The sequence below is a fragment of the Mustela lutreola genome, chromosome 6 (genome assembly GCF_030435805.1).
Source record: "Mustela lutreola isolate mMusLut2 chromosome 6, mMusLut2.pri, whole genome shotgun sequence".
Classification (NCBI taxonomy): domain Eukaryota; kingdom Metazoa; phylum Chordata; class Mammalia; order Carnivora; family Mustelidae; genus Mustela; species Mustela lutreola.
The window spans coordinates 85,330,877-85,350,369 of record NC_081295.1 but is presented as its reverse complement, the minus strand read 5'-3'; the positions used below and the strand labels follow the sequence as shown (position 1 = coordinate 85,350,369).

The 19,493-nt window shown below is 43.7% G+C and overlaps 1 protein-coding gene across 1 annotated transcript in view; it reads right to left on the bottom strand.

Annotated features, from left to right (window-relative positions):
* Positions 1 to 6,267, bottom strand: part of ZFAND3 (zinc finger AN1-type containing 3) — a 335,701-nt gene extending 329,434 nt beyond the window's left edge. The window contains exon 1 of the mRNA XM_059177840.1: positions 6,093 to 6,267. Within this exon, the coding sequence (XP_059033823.1) occupies positions 6,093 to 6,163 (71 nt within the window). The 5' untranslated portion in view covers positions 6,164 to 6,267. The remainder of the gene's footprint in view (positions 1 to 6,092) is intronic.
* Between the last annotated feature and the right edge of the window lie 13,226 nt (positions 6,268 to 19,493).

The following is a 19,493-nucleotide window of genomic DNA, read 5'->3' as shown; positions in this document are numbered from 1 at the left end:
GCAAATACATAACCTCTTTATGATGTAATAAAAATCCAAATTATTAGTTCTCACAGTCTTAGTACTCTGTTATCAGTAAATAATATTTAACATGCTGGGTTCTTTTTTTAAGGACTTTATTCATTTCAAAAGATTCTTAGCCTGGGGCACCTAGGTGTTGCAGTCAATCAAGAAAGTGTCCTACTCTTGGTTTTGGCTCCAGTCTGGAATGTCAGAGTCAGGAGACCCAGCCCTATATCAGACTCCACTCTGAGCACAGTCAGCTTGAAATTTTCTCCCTCTCCCTCTACCCCTCCCACTCATGCTCCTGCTCCAGCTCTTGCTCATGTGCTCACTCTAGCACGCTCTCTCTCTCTTCCTAAATTAAATATATCTTTTTTAAAAAAAACAATTCTTAATCCTCTGATTTCCCCACCTAGAAAAAGATTAGTCTATGAGAACTATTGTTAACTTTGATAACATTAAGGATTAAAAAGAAATTATTAGCCAAACTTTTCAGTAGGACTTAAAAGTACTGAGTTCTCTTTTTTAGGCAGGACGACAGTACATGGGAGGAAAGGATAATACTAAAAGATCTCTATGTCCTATGAGTTAACAGAATCTAACTCTAAAAAGCTATTGCCTCAAAACAGTCTAAACAGAGGCCATGTTTTCTTTAAAATTTAAAAAAAAAAATTCTCTCTCTGTGTTCCATCACATCAAAGGGACAAATTTTATGTTTTCTGAATACCCAAATGTAATCAGGAAAACAGGGCAAGCAGATAAACCTACCAACCCTGAATACTTCATTACATCATGTCACATCCTCAGGTGTGTTCAATACTCAAGGATGCAAAGTAAAACTGCACAAATGAGCTGTTTTATTTTTAAGAGAATGTTTAAGGGGACTTTATAATGAAGGGATAATTAGTGACATCACTGAAATAAACATTCTACTGATTAACTAGTAATTCATGCTGTGTTCACCTGAACTTGAAAGCCCAGGTTAAGCTGGCTGAAGTGTGGCAACATGTTCTAATTGGGAGCCTGAGACTGAAGAATCCAGGGCCACACACTGTTCTGAGCCAAACACACTAGCCAGATGACTCACAGGGTGACAGAAACAGAATTCTACATTAACTCCCAAGGCATGGGCTCAGAGGAAGAAAAATGAAGGGGGGGGGGGGGGACAAATATTCTATATAAGCTAACTAGTTAAATAATTGTTGTTGTTTTTTGAATTTTATTTATTTATTTGACAGAAATCACAAGCAGGCAAAGAGGCAGGCAGAGAGAGAGAGAGTAGGAAGCAGGCTCCCCATTGAGCAGAAAGCCTGATGCGGGGCTCGATTCCAGGACCCCGAGATCATGACCCAAGCCTAAAGCAGAGGCCTTAACCCACTGATCCACCCAGGCGCCCCAAGCTAACTAGTTAATACCTTGTGATTCCCAAAAGTAAAATGGAGTAAAACAAATCATCTTGTATTTTCAATCAACTTTCTCCTAGTTACCTCTTCAGGAATGGAATACAGCTTGTGAGATGACTCCTGATCTCTTCGTAACCCCATTTTATTTCAAATACATTATCTAGCAGATCTGGTGAATAAAACACTTCAACAGAATAGATCACAAAAAAACTGCTATTTCCCTAAAGAAAATGTATCCATCTAATATTTATTTTATGACATGATTAAGAGCTTATTTTTTATCAAAAACAATAAATGCTGGAAAAACCACAATGAGTGGTTTACCAAATAAACTCCATATTTAAATATTCCATTATTCCCTAAATATGAGACTGAACATTTATGTATACTGTACTTCAAAATTATTTATGAAAGACACAGTACTCCCCAAATTGTCCATATTACATTACAATAGACTATCTCCAATTGTAAAAGCAAAATATCAACTGGATTTTTATACTTAATATGTAAAAATTAGGGGGAAAAAAGTCCATCCTTCCCTGTCCTTGTTATCCTTTTTTATTACCCTGCAATATACTTAATATATTAATGTCTTAGTCTTCTTCCTCTTTTTTAGAATATTGTCTGCTCTTTCAACAACTTTTGAAAATACCTATGAATTTACATGTGTCAGTACATTCTAAATGTCTAAACAATTTAAAATGTAGCTTCTGGGGCGCCTGGGTGGCTCAGTGGATTAAGCCACTGCCTTCGGCTCAGGTCATGATCTCAGTTTCCTGGGATCGAGCCCCGCATCGGGCTCTTTGCTCAGCGGAAGCCTGCTTCTCTCTCTCTCTGCCTGACTCTCCGCCTACTTGTGATTTCTCTCTCTGTCAAATAAATAATAAAAAAAAATAAAAAATCTTTAAAATGTAGCTTCCACTAATAACACTTATATCTGTATAGTTTCACAGTGCTTTTGTGTATGAGTACATTCCAACTAAAAAAAGTATGTATTTCACTTAAGAGTTGACTAAATACAAACTAACATGTTTTTCACATGACTACAAAATGCCTAAAAATGAGCCAAGAATATACTTACATTTCACTAAAAGTTTTAAGTACGTATCTCAGAAAAAAAAATTTTATCACTAACTCTAAAAGCACTGTATACACCATGCAAACACCTTCCAACTTTTATAAAGAGGTAAATCTTCAACAATTTCCAAGACAGCTTGGAAATCTCTCCCAGTGGAGAGATGGTCTCTATAAAATACTAACTTAATTACTGGGGCGCCTGGGTGGCTCAGTGGCTTAAGCCTCTGCCTTCAGCTCAGGTCATGGTCTCAGGGTCGTGGGATAGAGCCCCGCATCGGGTTTCTCTGCTCAGCAGGGAGCCTGCTTTTCCCCCCTCTCTCTCTCTGCCTACTACTTATGATCTCTCTCTGTCAAATAAATAAATAAAATCTTTTTTAAAAAAAGAACTAAATTACCTGCACACAATTACGCAATATAAACCAATAGGAGGAAAAGTAGAAACTTTACTTCAAGCACTCAACACACTCGCCTGTCATTCCACTTTCTAATTGCATTCCCACAAGACCTCACAGCTCTCCTATCTAACCAAGCCCTACTGACTGGTGCCCCAACTGAACAGTTAAGTCCAGCTGCCTAATTCACTACAGAAAAGAGCAATCCTAAGGAACTGCCTGTAGTCTACTGGCACCAGAACATTCTGAGAGGCGCCTCTGCAAAGGACTGGGTGTGGGCCGTGACTAGCTGACTTCATAAACCTATGGCTTCCACAGAATGCAATGCTGACTAAACTTTGCAGGTAACACACTCACCTTCATTTTCATCAAAGGAAAAGGCAAAAGATACCTCCTGAATGGCTTTCACAGCTACCTACTTCTCTCCATTCTCCCTGGCTACCACACACAATCATCCCTACTCTGGGTTACTCCTCCTGACAAGACTTCTATACCTCTGGCAACATCCCACAAACAAAAATATATCACATTCATACACACAATCATACCCACACACCCAGGTCACTCTCAACATCATCCAATCTTTCACATTAAAGAAAATCACGTCACTCAAGGTTCTTCCACAGTTCCTTAATGAACTCAAGATAAAAGTCCAAAGACCTAGGCATTATCTAAAGAGTCCTATATCACCAATTATTCTCACCATATCTAGTGGATCCCCCCTCACAGTCTATCAATCAACCCCAATGAACTTTTGGTTCCTCAAATGTGGAGGGCGCTCCCTCACATCCAGGCCTAAACTCCTCTATCTCCATGCTCTTACCCTTCCCTACAGGCCTAGGTGGTGTCACTCCCTTCAGGCTATCCGCCCTTCAGGCTACCTTCCATTATCTCCACCTCAAGAAGGGTAAGTACCCCTCCCAGCGCACCCTATACCAATCCTAATGTACTTTATTCTATCCCTTTACTTCAGTATGCCTCTGCCCCCAGAGGATGGAGCCAGTGCCCCCTTGTCCACCATTATATCAGAGACACTCAATTATCTGTTGAATGTAATCAAGTTTAATGAACATAGTATGAATGCGACCCATACAATAAGGGACACATGTTTGTTCAAAGCCAATTGTGATGAAACTAGGCACCAGTATCATTACACTTTGGTATATAATGCAAACTACACAGCTACATACAAACTCCTTCAGAAAAGTTTAAAGCATTCATTACACATTAAAAAAGAACCCTTTTCAACATAAAAATAGTAGTTTTGTGCTCACAACTGCTGTTAGTCAAACTGCAGTTCGTAAAAAGGGCCAAACTGAAAGAAAAAAGCAGGCCTGACTGCTTATAGGTCAGATATGGTTATCAGTTTAACCATTCCTCCCTGCAACTATAAAACTTTCTAGGCATTATTCAGAACTCTGCTGGCTAAAAGTAAAAGGATATTCCATTTCCTTAGTTTCTACATCTTGCTTTGAGTCTTTCAATAAGGGTTCCACTCATGATAATGGTCCCAAGGACATAAACATGTTGCCAGGAAACAAGCCTCTGATACATCCTGGGCATTAGTTGCCATTGGCAGCTACTTTCTTTGAGCCAATGTCTTAGGAGTTACAATCAGAGGCTTGTGACACCAGATTTTTCCAAGGCAGCAGATTGATGTCATAAACGTGATGGTAGTAAGCGCTCTCAAGAACTCCCCAGCTCCACCCTAAACTCCCTGTAAGCAAGGGGCAAGTTATACACCCTCTTAAGCCTCAACTTCCACATCTATAAAGAGATAATAGCTCTACGTCATAAGATTTCTGGGAATTAGATAGCCTATGAAAACCCTCAGCAGACAACCTAATTATTAGGAAGACTATAAAACCTAAAATATTTTCACATCTTCAGAACTTTTGGTAATATCATAACTTATCTTTGGCTAACATCTTTCCACCAGGAATTTTTTAAGAAAAGGCAAAGATGAGAAAATGAGAATCTCTTTGTTGCAAACTTTGAATCTGACAAATTCCACAGAAAACTACATTAAGATCCACTTTCTAATCTTTCTCTGCACTCCCCCAAAATCAGACATAATCTGTACCTCAACCATTCCTAACATCTGGGAGGTAGAAAAAATAAAATACTTAAATACACCTTCCCAAGACGTTCTCACCAGAAATATAAACATTTCCTAACTGTCTCTATACACCTTGAAATATACTAGGTCCTAGGAAAATTTTAAAAAAGAAGAAAAGAAAAAAAGGGCTCAATCACAAAAACCCTTCAGTCTCCAGTTTCCTTACAATACAATTAGAATCATAAGACAGGATGGAGGCACCTGTTAGGTAAGAGGGGTAGTAATTCACCAAATTCGAAGCGTTACAAGGAGAATTTAAAATCTAGCTATATGTGGAAAAGTTGATTTCCCACCTCATATTTTTTCACTCTAACACAGGATGGCCAAATAATAATGCAGGCTGGCCAATGTGAATATTTTTATCATTTAAAAAAAGGAGGGGGGAGAGAAAGGAATTTGAACCAAGTGAGCAAACTGGCTCTCACGTTCCCAAGCCAGGCTGACTTGAGTTTTATCTTTTTTTTAGTCAAAAACATTTTACAGATCTTCTGAAACGTGTTTTAAATAAAGGTGAGACCTCCACAGTCTTATAACTTTACCCCAGTCTGAATTCCGGGTTGGATTTTTAAAAATGGGTGACGTGTGAACAGCTTCCTAAAAGCAAATAGGGCACTGGGATATAATTTAGGAAGTGATGATGCAAGTCTCTGGGGGACCGGGGGGGGGGGGGGGTGAAAAAGTCAGAGGAAATACCCTTCTGGTGCCTGGGCACCAACTCATACCAAACCGGGGAGGGAGGGCTGGCCTCCATAGGCCAAGGGAAAGGGGCACCCCAGCTCCACCCGGAGGTGCCAACACCGCCCCCTCATCCCTCCCTGCTGCCCTGCCCCCCTCACCCGTAGCCAGGTTGGTCCCCGCTGGCCCAAACCTCAGGCATGAGAGTCCCAGAGGGTGGCACTGCAACCGGGCAGGGCCTTTTCTGCCCACCTCCAGCTCCCCACCCAGCGCCCCTCCCCGAGACGCGGCCCCGGCCCGCTCCCAGTAGGCCCGGCTAGGGCCCAGCCCCCAGGGTTCCGGCCTCCCGCGGCCCCGAGGCCTGTCCGGGCGGCCCCCGCGTCCGCGCCCCGGGCCCCCGCCCCCGCCCGGCCGGACACTTACCCCCAGAAGCCGCAGGGACAGCGAGGCGGCAGGCTGGGCGCTTTGCTGCGCTCGCTCCCGGCGTCTCCCATGGTGCTCGGCGGCGGCGGAGCTCCGCGGCGGCTGCGGTGGCGGCGGCTGGGCCTGGGCCCCGCTCGAAGGAGGCGGCGGCGGCGACGACGGCGGCGTCGGGGGGCTCGGGGCGGGGGGAGGGGGAGGGAGCGGGAGCGCGGGCGGGCGCGAGTCCGGGGCTCCGAGCCGGGATTCCAGGCCGGTCAGCTGGAGGCGGGCCGCACCACTCAGCCTGCAGAAACGGGGGGGTCGGGGGAGGCGCGGAGAGGAGAGGGAGGGGAGCTGAGGAGGAGGGGCGTACGGGTGAACCGAGGATCGCGGGGAGGAAGGAAGACCCGGCGCCCTCGGCAGCTCCCACCGCCGCTCGCAGCCAGAGCGATGTCCCGAGCGGCGGCGCTGGGACGGACCTGAGGCCCCCGCCGGCTCTGGCGTAGCAGCGGCCGCTGTGAAGCCCCGGGCCCCGCTCGCTCTGTCACTCTCCCCTCCCCCGTAGGCTGCGCTGACCGGACAATGGCCGCTCCGCCCCCTCCCTCCTCAGACACCCCTTCTAAGGAGTCACAATGGTCTCGCCCGGGGGAGCCGCCGCCAAAGCCCGCAGCTGATCAGCTGGGATCCGGGCGTGCCACTTTGTTCAGCGCCTCAAAGGAAGAGTACTGGACTGTGGGCAGAGCCGAGAGCGTTGGGTTATCACTCAGCGACAGGCCTCTGAGGCTCTCGTATTCTTGGAACTTTTGAAATCTGAGGCAAACTTACCTTCCCCCGTCTGAGGAAGAGGAGCAGGCTTCTGAGTACTCTGGGGCGCGTTACCTCCCCCCAAACGCGAATGGTACGCCCCAAGCGGGAGGGGGAGGAGCAGAATAGTTGTTTAGGGTAAGTCGGGCCAGTCCCAGAGCGGCGGACGAGCGCTGCGCATGCGCCCGGAGACCCCGTAACCGGGTACTGGGAGGGGCTAGGAGGGAGTGCTTCCAAACCCGGAAGTGGGTCTCGCTTTTCCCGGGGCTGCGGGGGTCTTCATCTGCGGGGACGTTCTGGAACTGGCTGCTGCGGGTTCTGGGCGATGCCCGAGACCATTTCTCCACTAACTGCCAATCCCCGAGAACTGTCTTTTCACAATCCCCCCACACCCGACCCAGCCTTCAAGTTCCACCCGGAGAACAGCTCTCCCCTTGGCAGAAACGAACTTATGGGAAATGTCCCTCTCCACCCCCGCACCAGGAAGGGAGGGAGGGTAATGTCTCAGTCAAGTTCCGCGCCCCTCCTCCCTCATAGGTGCCCCCCGCCTCAGACGCAAGTGCACTCCCTATTACTCGGCTAGGAAAACCTCTGTTTTTCTAGAGTGGACATGTTTTGTTTTTGGAAGGGTGCTATGGCCGAAAACTGATGTAACCAAAGAAGTTTGAGCCACTAAATAAAAGACTTTAACACTCCATGTTTTTTATCTTGAGCTCATTCTGAGTTCCAGCTAATCGTGAGCGGAGTGCGATTGTTGGTGACAAATGTCACAGCGGAGGAAACTTGCACCATATCTTCTGAAGAGGTGACCCACAGCTGAGACCCTGTGGGCGAAATTCTAGGTCCCTGCTATTTGCAGGAAGACTTCCTGGCCCTTAGAAAAAGAGGCTGTGTACCCTCAACTTGGTGGGAATATGAGACCTTCAGAGGGTATTACCTAGATTAGTATTATTACCAAATGTTGCTATTTTATTTGTATCCACCATTATATTTGTGCTTGATTGGTGGATTTGTTAACATTTATGACACTTCTTTTGGCCTCTAAAGAGCAAAGATCACATTTTGCTTAGCATCCTCTTAAAGATGCTGTTGATAAAAACAGTGATTGCAAAAGTCAAGTCATTTACAACTAACGCACTCTCAAATTAGAGTGCTGGTTGAAACTCAGCTTTCAACTGAGTTTCAACTTTGTGGACTTTCAAAGCCTTCAATAAATATTTCTGTCAAAAGTCCATAGAATGGATGAGACCATACAGCACACCTAGCTTTCACTGGACTCCTATTGCCCTTAAATCTTCACTTCAGCGAACATAAAATTGCCACATTCATGAAAGACTTACAGTCTTTGAGTTTAACAGACCAAGATTAAGTGGGACTCTCTCTTGGCGTCTTGATGATCTTTTATATGTGGAAAAGGAAACCCTAAAACCAAAAGGAAAATTTAGTATAAACTGTGACTGTGACTGTTATCTTACAAACTGCTTGCCTACCCGTTTCCCAGTTATTCATTTTTAACAAGCATCTACCAAGTACCCAGTATGTGCACAAAATTTTCTAAGACCGTGTCCCTCCTATTTCCCTCTGCCCCACTGCTCTCTTGCCTAGGACACTCCTACTGCTGGTTCAGGCATACGGTATCTCTTCAGTGCCTTCCATATTCTGACAAAGCAGAACTGGTCCCTCCTTCCTTCCTTCCTTTGCCCACATAATCTCCATTATAGGACCAAGAAATATACATGCTTGTCTCTTGTCACAAAACCTAGCTCCAAAAGGTTTGGCTCTTAGAAAGAGCTGCTGAATACCCTTGACCCAGCGGGAATATAAGACCCTTCAGAGGGTAGTACCTAGATTAATTGTATTACCGAATGCTATTTTATTTCCATATATGCCACTATATTTGTTCATTATCTATGTACCTGTGGGATCCACAAGTCTCTGTGAGACTGAAGCTAACTCAATCCATGTTTGCTGCATGGAAGAGCTCATCTGATAAGAAGCCACTCTGAGACAAGCCTCTTTCATGTGCAAGAAACAGAAACCACTGAAATTTCACACCAAAATTAATGAATTAATTAATAATTTATGGAAGAAAACAATCTTAAAGAACCCAAGGACACAGAGAGCAAAAAAATCTCCTGAAAGACTGGAAGAGGGGTCTACAAGACTAACAGAAACCAAGTAGCTAGTCCCTCATTATCTCTTTCTCTCTGGTCACATGTTCTTCCATCTTACTCTGCAGACCTGCTTTCCTTGCTTCTCTGGGAACACAGTGGAACATGACTGTCCTCACTTGCCTTGCCTCACTTCAAGAACCAGCAGAATTTAATCAGCTATCTATGAATCCCAGTTTTCGGGGGAAAGAACCTGCCTGGTCAAATTTATGTCAGGTTGCCTATTCTTCATAAAGTTGCTTTGAGCCTGTCAAGGTTCTTTGTTTTGTAATACATACAGGACTGCCAGAGGCCCATCCTTGTAGCCTGTGGCTCTCAAAGAAGGTCAGGAATGTTCTTGGCAAAGATTCCAAAAGGTATCTACCAGAGACCAATGAAGGAATCAATTGCAACCTAAAAATCAAAACGCATAAAGAACAGTGGAGATGTTCAAGAATTTTCCAACAAACTAATTCCTACTTAAACTATTTCACACCTAAAATTAAATGGCATTCCCTCAAAAAAGCTTTCACTGATCCCCAGGCCCGATTAAGATTATGTTGCCCCGTTTTATCTTCCTTTGTAGAACCTATCACTGTTTATAATTAAATACTTATTTGTGTGTTTTCTCTCCAAAGATCACATCTGTTTTGCTCACCACAAACAATGCCCACATATAATGTTCAGGACACATTTGGTAGACAATAAATATTTGTCGAATGAAAACAATTTCCCACATATGAATTGGCACGCTATTGAGGATATCCTGGGGAATAGTCTATCACGCTCACCTTCCCTAGAAGACACTGAAACTCACTGTGAGCCTTTTCACTGAGCTGTATAAAATGAGACCTAGTTTTCATCTGCTTTCTCTTAGGATGTTCCTAGCCAAACTTTTCACTCTTTGTTCCCAAGGTTTCTATCAGAAGAGCCCTTGAACCAGGTCCTATAACCTGCCTACTTAGTTGGCTAAAAGCTCAGAGAGGACATAAAATTTCAGGGCATCATCAAATTAGGGGACCAAAGTGTGGGGGTAATTGGCAGAAGTACTTTTGTGATAATTGTCTTGACGATTTCCTGGTGTAGATTATGATCCAGATGAACCTGTGATGTGACTCTTGGGGGTAGTTTGCAATCACCGTTGGCCTAAAAGGAGCCATCTATGTGCTCAGTAGGGTCTAATAAAGAATAATATTAATGCTTTGGCAGCCAGAGCTCTTGAAGTAGCAACTAAATTATTAGGTTGTGTGGGAAATAGCCAGGTGTGGCTCAAGGGCAAGGGCTCACAAGGCTGCTTTGTTAGCACTACTGAGTCCAAAGACCCTATCCCTGCAAGAGATGGCCAAAATGGAAACACCTGTAGAGACTTGAGAGGGAGCAGTTGGTCTTCCAACTCAGATTCTAATTCTTTTTTTTTTTTTTTTAAAGATTTTATTTATTATTTATTTGACAGAGAGAGAGAAATCACAAGTAGGCAGAGAGTCAGGCAGAGAGAGAGAGAGAGAAGCAGGCTCCCGCTGAGCAAAGAGCCCGATGCGGGGCTCGATCCCAGGACACTGAGATCATGACCTGAGCCGAAGGCAGTGGCTTAATCCACTGAGCCACCCAGGCGCCCCATCAGATTCTAATTCTTAACCCACAGCTCTAACTCCCAGTTCAAACCCTTCCACCATTATAATTCATTCTACCCTGGTATTAGTCCCAATGCCCAATCCAAAATCTAGCCCCCATCTTCATTCTAATCCTAACATTATCTGTAAAAATTAATCCTAGATTTCAGACCTAATCCCAACCCTAATTCTGTGAGTTTAACAAAGGCTCCTTGCCTTGTCACTGAGTTCTTTTCCTCACTTCCTCTTTTTTATTTATGTTCCTTGTCCCAGACCCACTCCTGGGAGCAGAAACTCCTATAACACTCTGGACCCTAGGGAGAATGGGGGGCCAGTTTTAATAATCCTAAAAAAGAAAAGGGCCTTGGGCTGCTAGGAAAGAGAAAATGGGGCATCTCTCACCTGCATAGGAGGCAGCAACCTTCCCCAGTCGCAACATGTACTGTTTGCCTAATTCAGGAAGTGCTCAGCCTGTGAAAGTCCAGAGAAGATGCAATCCAAGTCACCTGTGTAGGCTTAGGAACATGTGATATAGCTGGCCAAGAGCAGAAAGTCTGAGACCTTTCTGGAAAATGATAGGGTTTGATTCGATGAGTGTCTTTCAAACCACGTTCTCAGAGAGCAAAAATTCTGGTTTCTTCTCTCCTCCCACTGTTGAGCTTGGTTATTCAAAGGGGGAAAAAAAAAAAAACTTTTTTTTTTTTTAAGTCACTGAACTAGACTGTCCCTAAGCTTCCGTCTGGCCCTTGAGTTTTCTGATGTGCAGTTGATTTTGTTTAGTCACTTACGGTCCACTTGGCATGGATAAACTCTCAGAGCCAAGGGAAAAGAAGAGCAACCAAGCATACCATCTCCAGCTCTTCTCAGGAAACTAAAAATAAATTAAATAAAATGAAGAGTGCACTGGAGAAGAGAGGGGTGGGGAGGAGAGAATGCTGCCATTTCACGTTTTGTGTTTCCATGTTCATGAAGCAATTGCTGATTTCCATGCTGCTCACACCCATCTTGGTGTGAAATTTGATTTTACTGACTTTTAAATTTCTTTTCAAGAATGGAAATACTGTTTTTCCCAGAAATACTTGACCTTTGTGGGGAAAAAAATTTCAAATAATGAGAAAGCGAAAGTCCTCCCTAATACCACTCCCTAGAGAGACTCTTTGTTAACAGTTTGTTGTATAGCCTTCTAGGCTTTTTGTTTATATGCTGTTAGATAAATGGGGTCATGGAACACAGAGTATACTCTAACTGATCATTTTTAAGTGAGAAATATGTCATGAACATCTTTCACATCCATGTATGTAGCTTTGCAATATTGTCCATAGCTAAATTATTAGGGTTCTCTGGAGATATATAGGATATATACATTTTCTTTTTTTCTTTTTTTCTTTTTTTTTTTTTTTAGATTTTATTTATTTATTTGACAGAGAGAAATCACAAGTAGTCGGAGAGGCAGGCAGAGAGAGAGAGAGGGAAGCAGGCTCCCTGCTGAGCAGAGAGCCCGATGCGGGACTTGATCCCAGGACCCCGAGATCATGACCTGAGCCGAAGGCAGCGGCCCAACCCACTGAGCCACCCAGGCGCCCCGGATATATACATTTTCTATTGGGCTCAGTTGGTTAAGTGTCTGACTCTTGATCTCGGCTCAGGTCTTGATCTCAGGGTCGTGAGTTCAAGCCTTGCGATGGGCTCCATACTGGGTATGGAGCTTACATTAAAAAAAAAAAAAAAAAATACAAACAGGATTGCTGGATGGGAGGGGGTGGAGGGAGAGGGTAACTTGGTGATGGACGTTAAGGAGGACATTAGATATAAAGAGCACTGGGTATTGTATAAGACTGATGAATCACAGACCTATACTTCTGAAACCAATAATATATGTTGATTTTTTCAAAGATTTTATTTATTTTTTGACAGAGCACGAGAGAGGGAACACAAGCAGGAGAGTGGGAGAGGGAGAAGCAGGCTCCCCGCCAAGCGGGGCTTGATCCCAGGACCCCGGGATCATGACCCAAGCTGAAGGCAGTTGCTCAACCAACTGAGCCACCCAGGTGCCCCTAATATATGTTAATTTTTTTAAATAAATAAATTAATTAATTTTTTTAAAGATACATATGAAACTAGGGGCACCTGGTTTCATATTTCATATCTTATATATAAATATTTATTTATAATATAATGTATATAATTATAATATTATAATATAATATACATTGTGTTTATATATACAACATGTACTGTTTGCCTAATTCAGGAAGTGCTCAGCCTCTGAAAGTCCATTATTTATATATTATATATTTATATTTATTATATATTATTTATTATATAATTTCTATATTACATAAATATTTATATTATATATAAATATATTTATATGTGTATAAAAATATATATTTTATAAAGTACAGTTGACACAGGTTTGAACTATATGGGTCCATTTATATGAAGACTTTTTAAATACAGTACTGTACCATAAATGTATTTTCTCTTTCTGATTTTCTTAAAAGCATTTTTTTCTCTAGCTTACTTTTTTTTAAAGATTTTATTTCTTTGTCAGAGAGAGAGAGCAAATAAGCAGGGGCAGCAGCAGGCAGAGGGAAAAGCAGGCTCCCTGCTGAGTAAGGAGCCCATGCAGACTCCATCCTAGGACCCTGGGATCATGACCTGAGCCGAAGGCAGACGCTTAACTGACTGAACCACCCAGGTGTCCCTCTAGCTTACTTTATTGTAAGAATACAGCATATAATACATATAACACACAAAATATGTGTTAATCAACTGTTTATGTTATTGGTAAATCAATAGTAAGCTATGACTAGTTAAGTTTCGGGGGAGTCAAAAGTTATATGCAAATTTTTTACTCTGTAGGGAGGGGTCAGCATTCATAAATGCCCCTGCATTGTTCAAGGGTCAACTGCATAAACATATATATGAGGTTTATTTTCATTTATTTATATTATTCTTATATATATACATATATACAAACATATATGTGTGTGTATGTATGTATACACACACATACACATATATATATGAGAGTTATTTTAAGGAATTGGCTCATGCAAATATGGAGCCTGAGAAGTCCCAAGATCCAGTGTAGAGGCCGGAGAAGCAGGAGAGTCAATGGTAGTAGTTCCAGTCTGAGTCTGAACATAAGAGAAGACTGATGTTCAGCTAAAAACCATCAGGCAGAGAGCAAATTCTTTCTTCCTCAGCCTTTTGATCTACTCTGTTCTTTAACATGTTGGATGGAGCCAGCCCACACTGGGAGGGAAATCTGCTTTACTTAGGCCACTGGTTCAAATGTTAATTTCATCCAGAAAAAAGCTCTCAGACACACCTAGATGTTTAACCGCATAGCTGGGCACTCCATGGCCCAATCAAGTTGACACAGAATATTAACCCATCACACTAAAATCATGGGCTCCAAAGTCAAGATGCCTGTGTTTGAATCTGGCTGCTACCACCTACCTGCTCTGAGACTGTAGGGAAGTTACTTAGCCTGCCTATGCCTCAATTTTCTCACCCGTTAACAGGAGGCATCTATAGCAGTCTATGCTTTTCATCTGCCCAGTTTCTCTTTGGTGGTTCTACTTCTCCTGCTCCCAGGCCTTCTCAGAGATGTACACATAATAGGTTTAGACAGGGAGCCCTATCCTTCTGGCCATAGGAATTCTGATTGGCTTTGGGAGAGCCAGAGCCCTCCATGAATTGACTCTCCAGCTTTGCCTTCTGAGATCAAATGTCCTTAGGAATATGTAAGCCCAAAACTACTGAAGGACTCACCATGTGGCCATATGGAGCCAGGCTGAGAATCAAGCCAACACAGTTGAAAGAAAGAAGAGAGATGGGAAAGAAAGACTAAGTCATCAGGACTTTATTTGAGTCCTTGAATCCAAGAATGAAGCCAGAACAATTGTCTGGGCTTTTCAATTACATGGACCAATAAACCCCCCCCCTTTGTTTGGCCTAAGCTAATTTGGGTTAGGTTTCAGTATGGTTCAGCGAGAAAAGTCCAGACTTTGCATAATAGTGTCTACCTCTGTCATAAATTTACTGTGAAGGTTAAATTATATAATCCACGAAGAATATCTTTTTTTTTAAGATTTTATTTATTTGACAGAGAGAGAGAAATCACAAGTAGGCAGAGAGGCAGGCAGAGAGAGAGAGAGAGAGAGACAGAGAGAGAAGCAGGCTCCCCGCGGAGCAGAGGCCCAACGTGGGGCTCGATCCCAGGACCCTGGGATCATGACCTGAGCCGAAGGCAGAAGCTTCAACCCACTGAGCCACCCAGGTGCCCCCCACGAAGAAAATCTTAACATAGTATGTAGCATATAGTGCAAACTCAATTAAACATTCACTGTTACTATCACTCATTTATTTTAATGGCTGGTGACCACTCTACTGTATGGATAAACCTTTTAGTGTATCTCCTTTTGATTCATTTACCCTATCATTCATTCATTTATTCATTCAGCAGATACTTTTTGAGCACATACTGTGTTGGGCACTACTTTAGGCATTAAGGATATAGTGGTGAATGAGACATAAGGTTCCCTACTCTAGTGGTGCTTATCCTCTAGTGGTGGAGGCAAGCAATTAAAGTTTTTCTGAGGGGTACCTGGCTGGCTCAGTCCTCGGGGCCTCTGACTCTTGGTTTCAGCTCTGGTCATGATCTCAGGGTCATGAGATTGAAACCCATGTGAAGTCTGCTTGTCCCCCTCCCTCTGCTCCTTCCCTTGCTCGCACACTCTTTCTCTCTCTCTCTCTCTCTCAAATAAATAATTTTTAAAAAGTTCTTCTGACTGTCTTAAAGGACAGTAATGGCCAGCTTTCCACGTTTTTTAATAAAATTTTAAAAGATTATTTATTTATTTATTTATTTATTTGAGAGAAAGAGGGCTCGAGGGGATTTAGGGAAGGGCAGAAAGAGAGGAAGAAGCAGACTCCTTGCTGAGCAGGGAGCCCAACTGTGTGGGGGTGGAGGGGGTGCGGTGCTGATCCCAGGACCCTGAGATCATTGAGATCATGACTGAGACAAAGGCAGATGTTTAACTGACTGAGCCACCCAGGAGCCCCCCACATTTATAAAAATTTTTACAGTCAGCATTTGCTTGTTTATCCTTTTAGGGTCTCAAATTATTTTTTTATATTTTATTTATGTATTTTTTAAGATTTTATTTATTTATTTGACAGAGATCACAAGTAGGCAGAGAGGCAGGCAGAGAGAGAGAGAGAGAGAGAGAGAGAGAGAAGAGGAAGCAGGCTCCCCTCGGAGCAGAGGCCCAACGTGGGGCTCGATCCCAAGACCCTGAGATCATGACCTGAGCCAAAGGCAGAGGCTTTAACCCACTGAACCACCCAGGCTCCCCTCAAATAATTTTTTTAGAAAAAGAACTGCAATACCATTTAACATTATGTATGGCCAAACTTACCTCCAGAAAGGTACCAATTTACACTCCCTTCAACAGAATGAGAAGGCTGATTTCCCCACACCTCTGTAGCCTTGGGATAGCAATCACTGCCAATGTAGAAGGTAAAAAATAACATCTATTGGATGTTTTAATTTGCATTTTTGGTTATAAATGAGGTTCAGATTATTTAATTTTTTCATATATACATATGCCATTCAAATTTGAATTTGGATCAATTTTTGTGTGCATTATCCATTTGTATTATCTGTTTATATCCTCGGTCCATTTTTCTACAAAGATTTTTTTTCTTATTTAGGTTAAGATATTAATATTAATATTATTCAAGTAAAGATATTAATGTTGATTTTAAGAATATTAACCGTTTGGGGCTCCTGGGTGGCTCAGTGGGTTAAAGCCTCTGCCTTCAGCGCAGGTCATGATCCCAGGGTCCTGGGATCAAGCCCCGCATCAGGCTCTCTGCTCAGCGGGGAGCCTGCTTCCCCCCTCTCTCTGTCTCTGCCTGCCTCTCTGCCCACTTGTGATCTGTCTGTCAAATAAATAAATAAAATCTTTTTAAAAAAAAGAATATTAACCATTTGTCATATGTATTGCAAATTATTTCTTCATTTGTGTCTTAGCAGTAGCTAGGCTTTTGACTTTGAAGAGTCTAAAATGCAAGGGTACTATATGAATTAACCTTGGCTAATGTTTGAATTGCCAACATGGCACTTTTTTCTTAAAGCCTCTAGTTGCTACTTACAGGTTAAAAAAATAAGGTAAAGAGAATTAAAGTGGAAACGACAGGAAATCACAGGAGATGTGGGGCAAACAGTGAGAACCCCATCTCCACCTCATCTCAGGTAGGCTCAGCCATGATGCAAATAAATGGCCAAGGCCTCCATCAGTCAGCTCAGTCCCTGAGCCAGCCCTGATCTCCCTGGGATGAATCATCCAGGACATATGTCTCAGCCTTCCCGATTTTCTGTCTAGAGGTAGAAAAGCAGCCAGACGCTGTGGCCCTGTAGCTCTGTCAGCCCCCAGGGAGTGGCCTGAACTTCTCATCAAGTCACTTGTGCAAGTTTGCAGAGGTAATCTCCAGGAGTGAATGGTACCGCACATGGGCAGGCTGGGCACTGAGAACTGACCCAGTGAGAAGAACCCAGGATATTTGAGGAAGAGCAAGTGGTTAGGAAAAAAGGATTAGAATTCCTATTTAGGATGACACTGGGCAGGGAGACAGAATTGGAGGAGTGGGGCTAGGGAGTCAGAGGAAGCAGAATTGGTGGCTCAGGGGAAAAGAAGTAGGATTGGGGAAAGAGACATAGCTGTCCGGGATGGAGCTGAAAGGCTAAGGCTGGTGTCTTAGTCTGGATCCTTCATCAAAAGTTGACCCTGAGACAGAGATCAGGAGGCAGAGAATACTTCTAGGGATGACAAAGTGGCTAATAAAGGGTGTGTCGTCATGCCAGCTCTGGCTGTGAATGACTAGAGCTCCTAGGAGTACTGTGCAAAATCACACCTTAAAGTTTTCCCAGCTGAGGGCTCAGGGGACTGAGTATTTACATACCCACTTCTGTTCGTAGCTGATGGCTGCTCACTGCACTTCAACCTGCGTTTTTCTGATGGAGCAGCATTCCCCGGTTTCAGAGAAAGCCCACAGGCAATGAGGTGCAGGGACTGACCCTTGGAAATTAGTAAAATCACTCTAAAGTGTTAAGGCCCAGGGGATACAGAGGAGATGTCTACAGAGTCTGCCGTAGCTAGGGACGGTTTGGGTGGGGTATATGATAGGATATTTGGTAAAATGAGAGGGATTTCTTCTGAAGGCTGTGATTAATCAAGGAAGGCTAGATGCCTTCTGATTAGGAGCTAGGGAGCAGAGAGAAGGTTTCAATTGGGATTAGAATGTGAGGGTTCTGGGATGCCTGGGTGGCTCAGTGAGTTAAGCCTCTGCCTTTGGCTCAGGTCATGATCTCAGGGTCCTGGGATCGAGCCCTGCATCGGGCTCTCTGCTCGGTAGGGATTCTGCTTCCCCCTCTCTCTCTGCCTGCCTCTCTGCCTACTTGTGATCTCTGTCAAATAAATAAATAAATAATCTTAAAAAAAGAAGAAGAAGAAGAAAAGGTGAGGGTTCTGTTCAGGGCGCTCAGAGAGACTACTCATCCTGCCTGATGTTACACAGCAAATAGGTGGTGAGCTGGGGACAGGATTGAAGCCTGGTCTTTTATTGCAGAGCCTATTAAGAGGCAGAGTGCAGGCTAGCCTGGAGGAGGAACAGAGGTATCCACAGGATCCTGGCCACCTGGGCTTCTTCCCCAGCAGCCAGGGAGCAGGGCTAGGAGGAGGCTGTGCAGCTGCCATCTGTTCTCTTGGCTCCACTGCCTGGCAACTGCCGGCCCATGTCTGTTCCCTGCTCTGGAGGAGGACGCATTCCTCCATGGCCCATCGGGCAGGATGAGGAGCCGTGCCCTCGCCAGGGCTGTGCCACATGATGGATTCAGTGATTAGGACTTTCCGATGTGGAGGCTTGCTCAGTCATGTAGCAGACCCAGTCCCATCTGGTGTGTCTTTCTTGAAAAAGCTGCTGGAAGGAAAAATCTGCATACTGCTCATGCCGGTGGGAGTATCTGCACATACGCACAGGTCCAAGAGCGTACACACAGGTGTGGAACTCTGTGTGTGTGCACACCACGTGCATGCCCGGGGGTGGGTGTGAACATTGGGAGTTCGAAACTACCGTGGTTCTATTCCCTTCTCAGAGATCATTTAGCAAGTAAGCCATTGAAAAATAATGATGCTACTGTTTTCGAATACCTTCCATATGCCAGTAACTGTGGTAGGTGCTTTATACACATTGGTTATTGTAGTTAATATAAATCTAACAGCTACCATGCAAGAGAAATATCTTCCTCATCCTGCAGAGGAAGAAACCAAAGCTCTCGCAGCTAAAGGAGCTGCCCAAGGACTTATTTTTAAGTCATAGAGCCAAGGATTCGAGACCATGTCTCTAATTCCAAAGTGCATGATATTTAATTTCCATCTCCTCCCAAAATTTTCTCAGAATGAGACTGAACCAGCTACTCCTACACTCAACAATAGGATTGATTCACATAAAACTAATGTTGAGCAAAAGAAGTCAGACACAGATATCACTATGTGAGTCCATTTATATCAAATTCAGAAACAGATATTACTAACCTCTGCTGTTGAGAGGAGAGTGGTTACCGTCGCAGGGTAGAGGGAGTGACTGGAGGGTTCCCTGGAGGGACTCCTCGGGGAACAGTGAAAGGTACTGTATTATTTCTTTCTTTCTTTCTTTCTTTCTTTCTTTTTTAAAGATTTTTACTTATTTATTTGACAGAGAGAGACTACAGCGAGAGAAGAGAGCACAAGCAGTAGGAGGATGGGTGAGGGAGAACAAGGCTTCCCATGAGCAGGAAGCCCCAT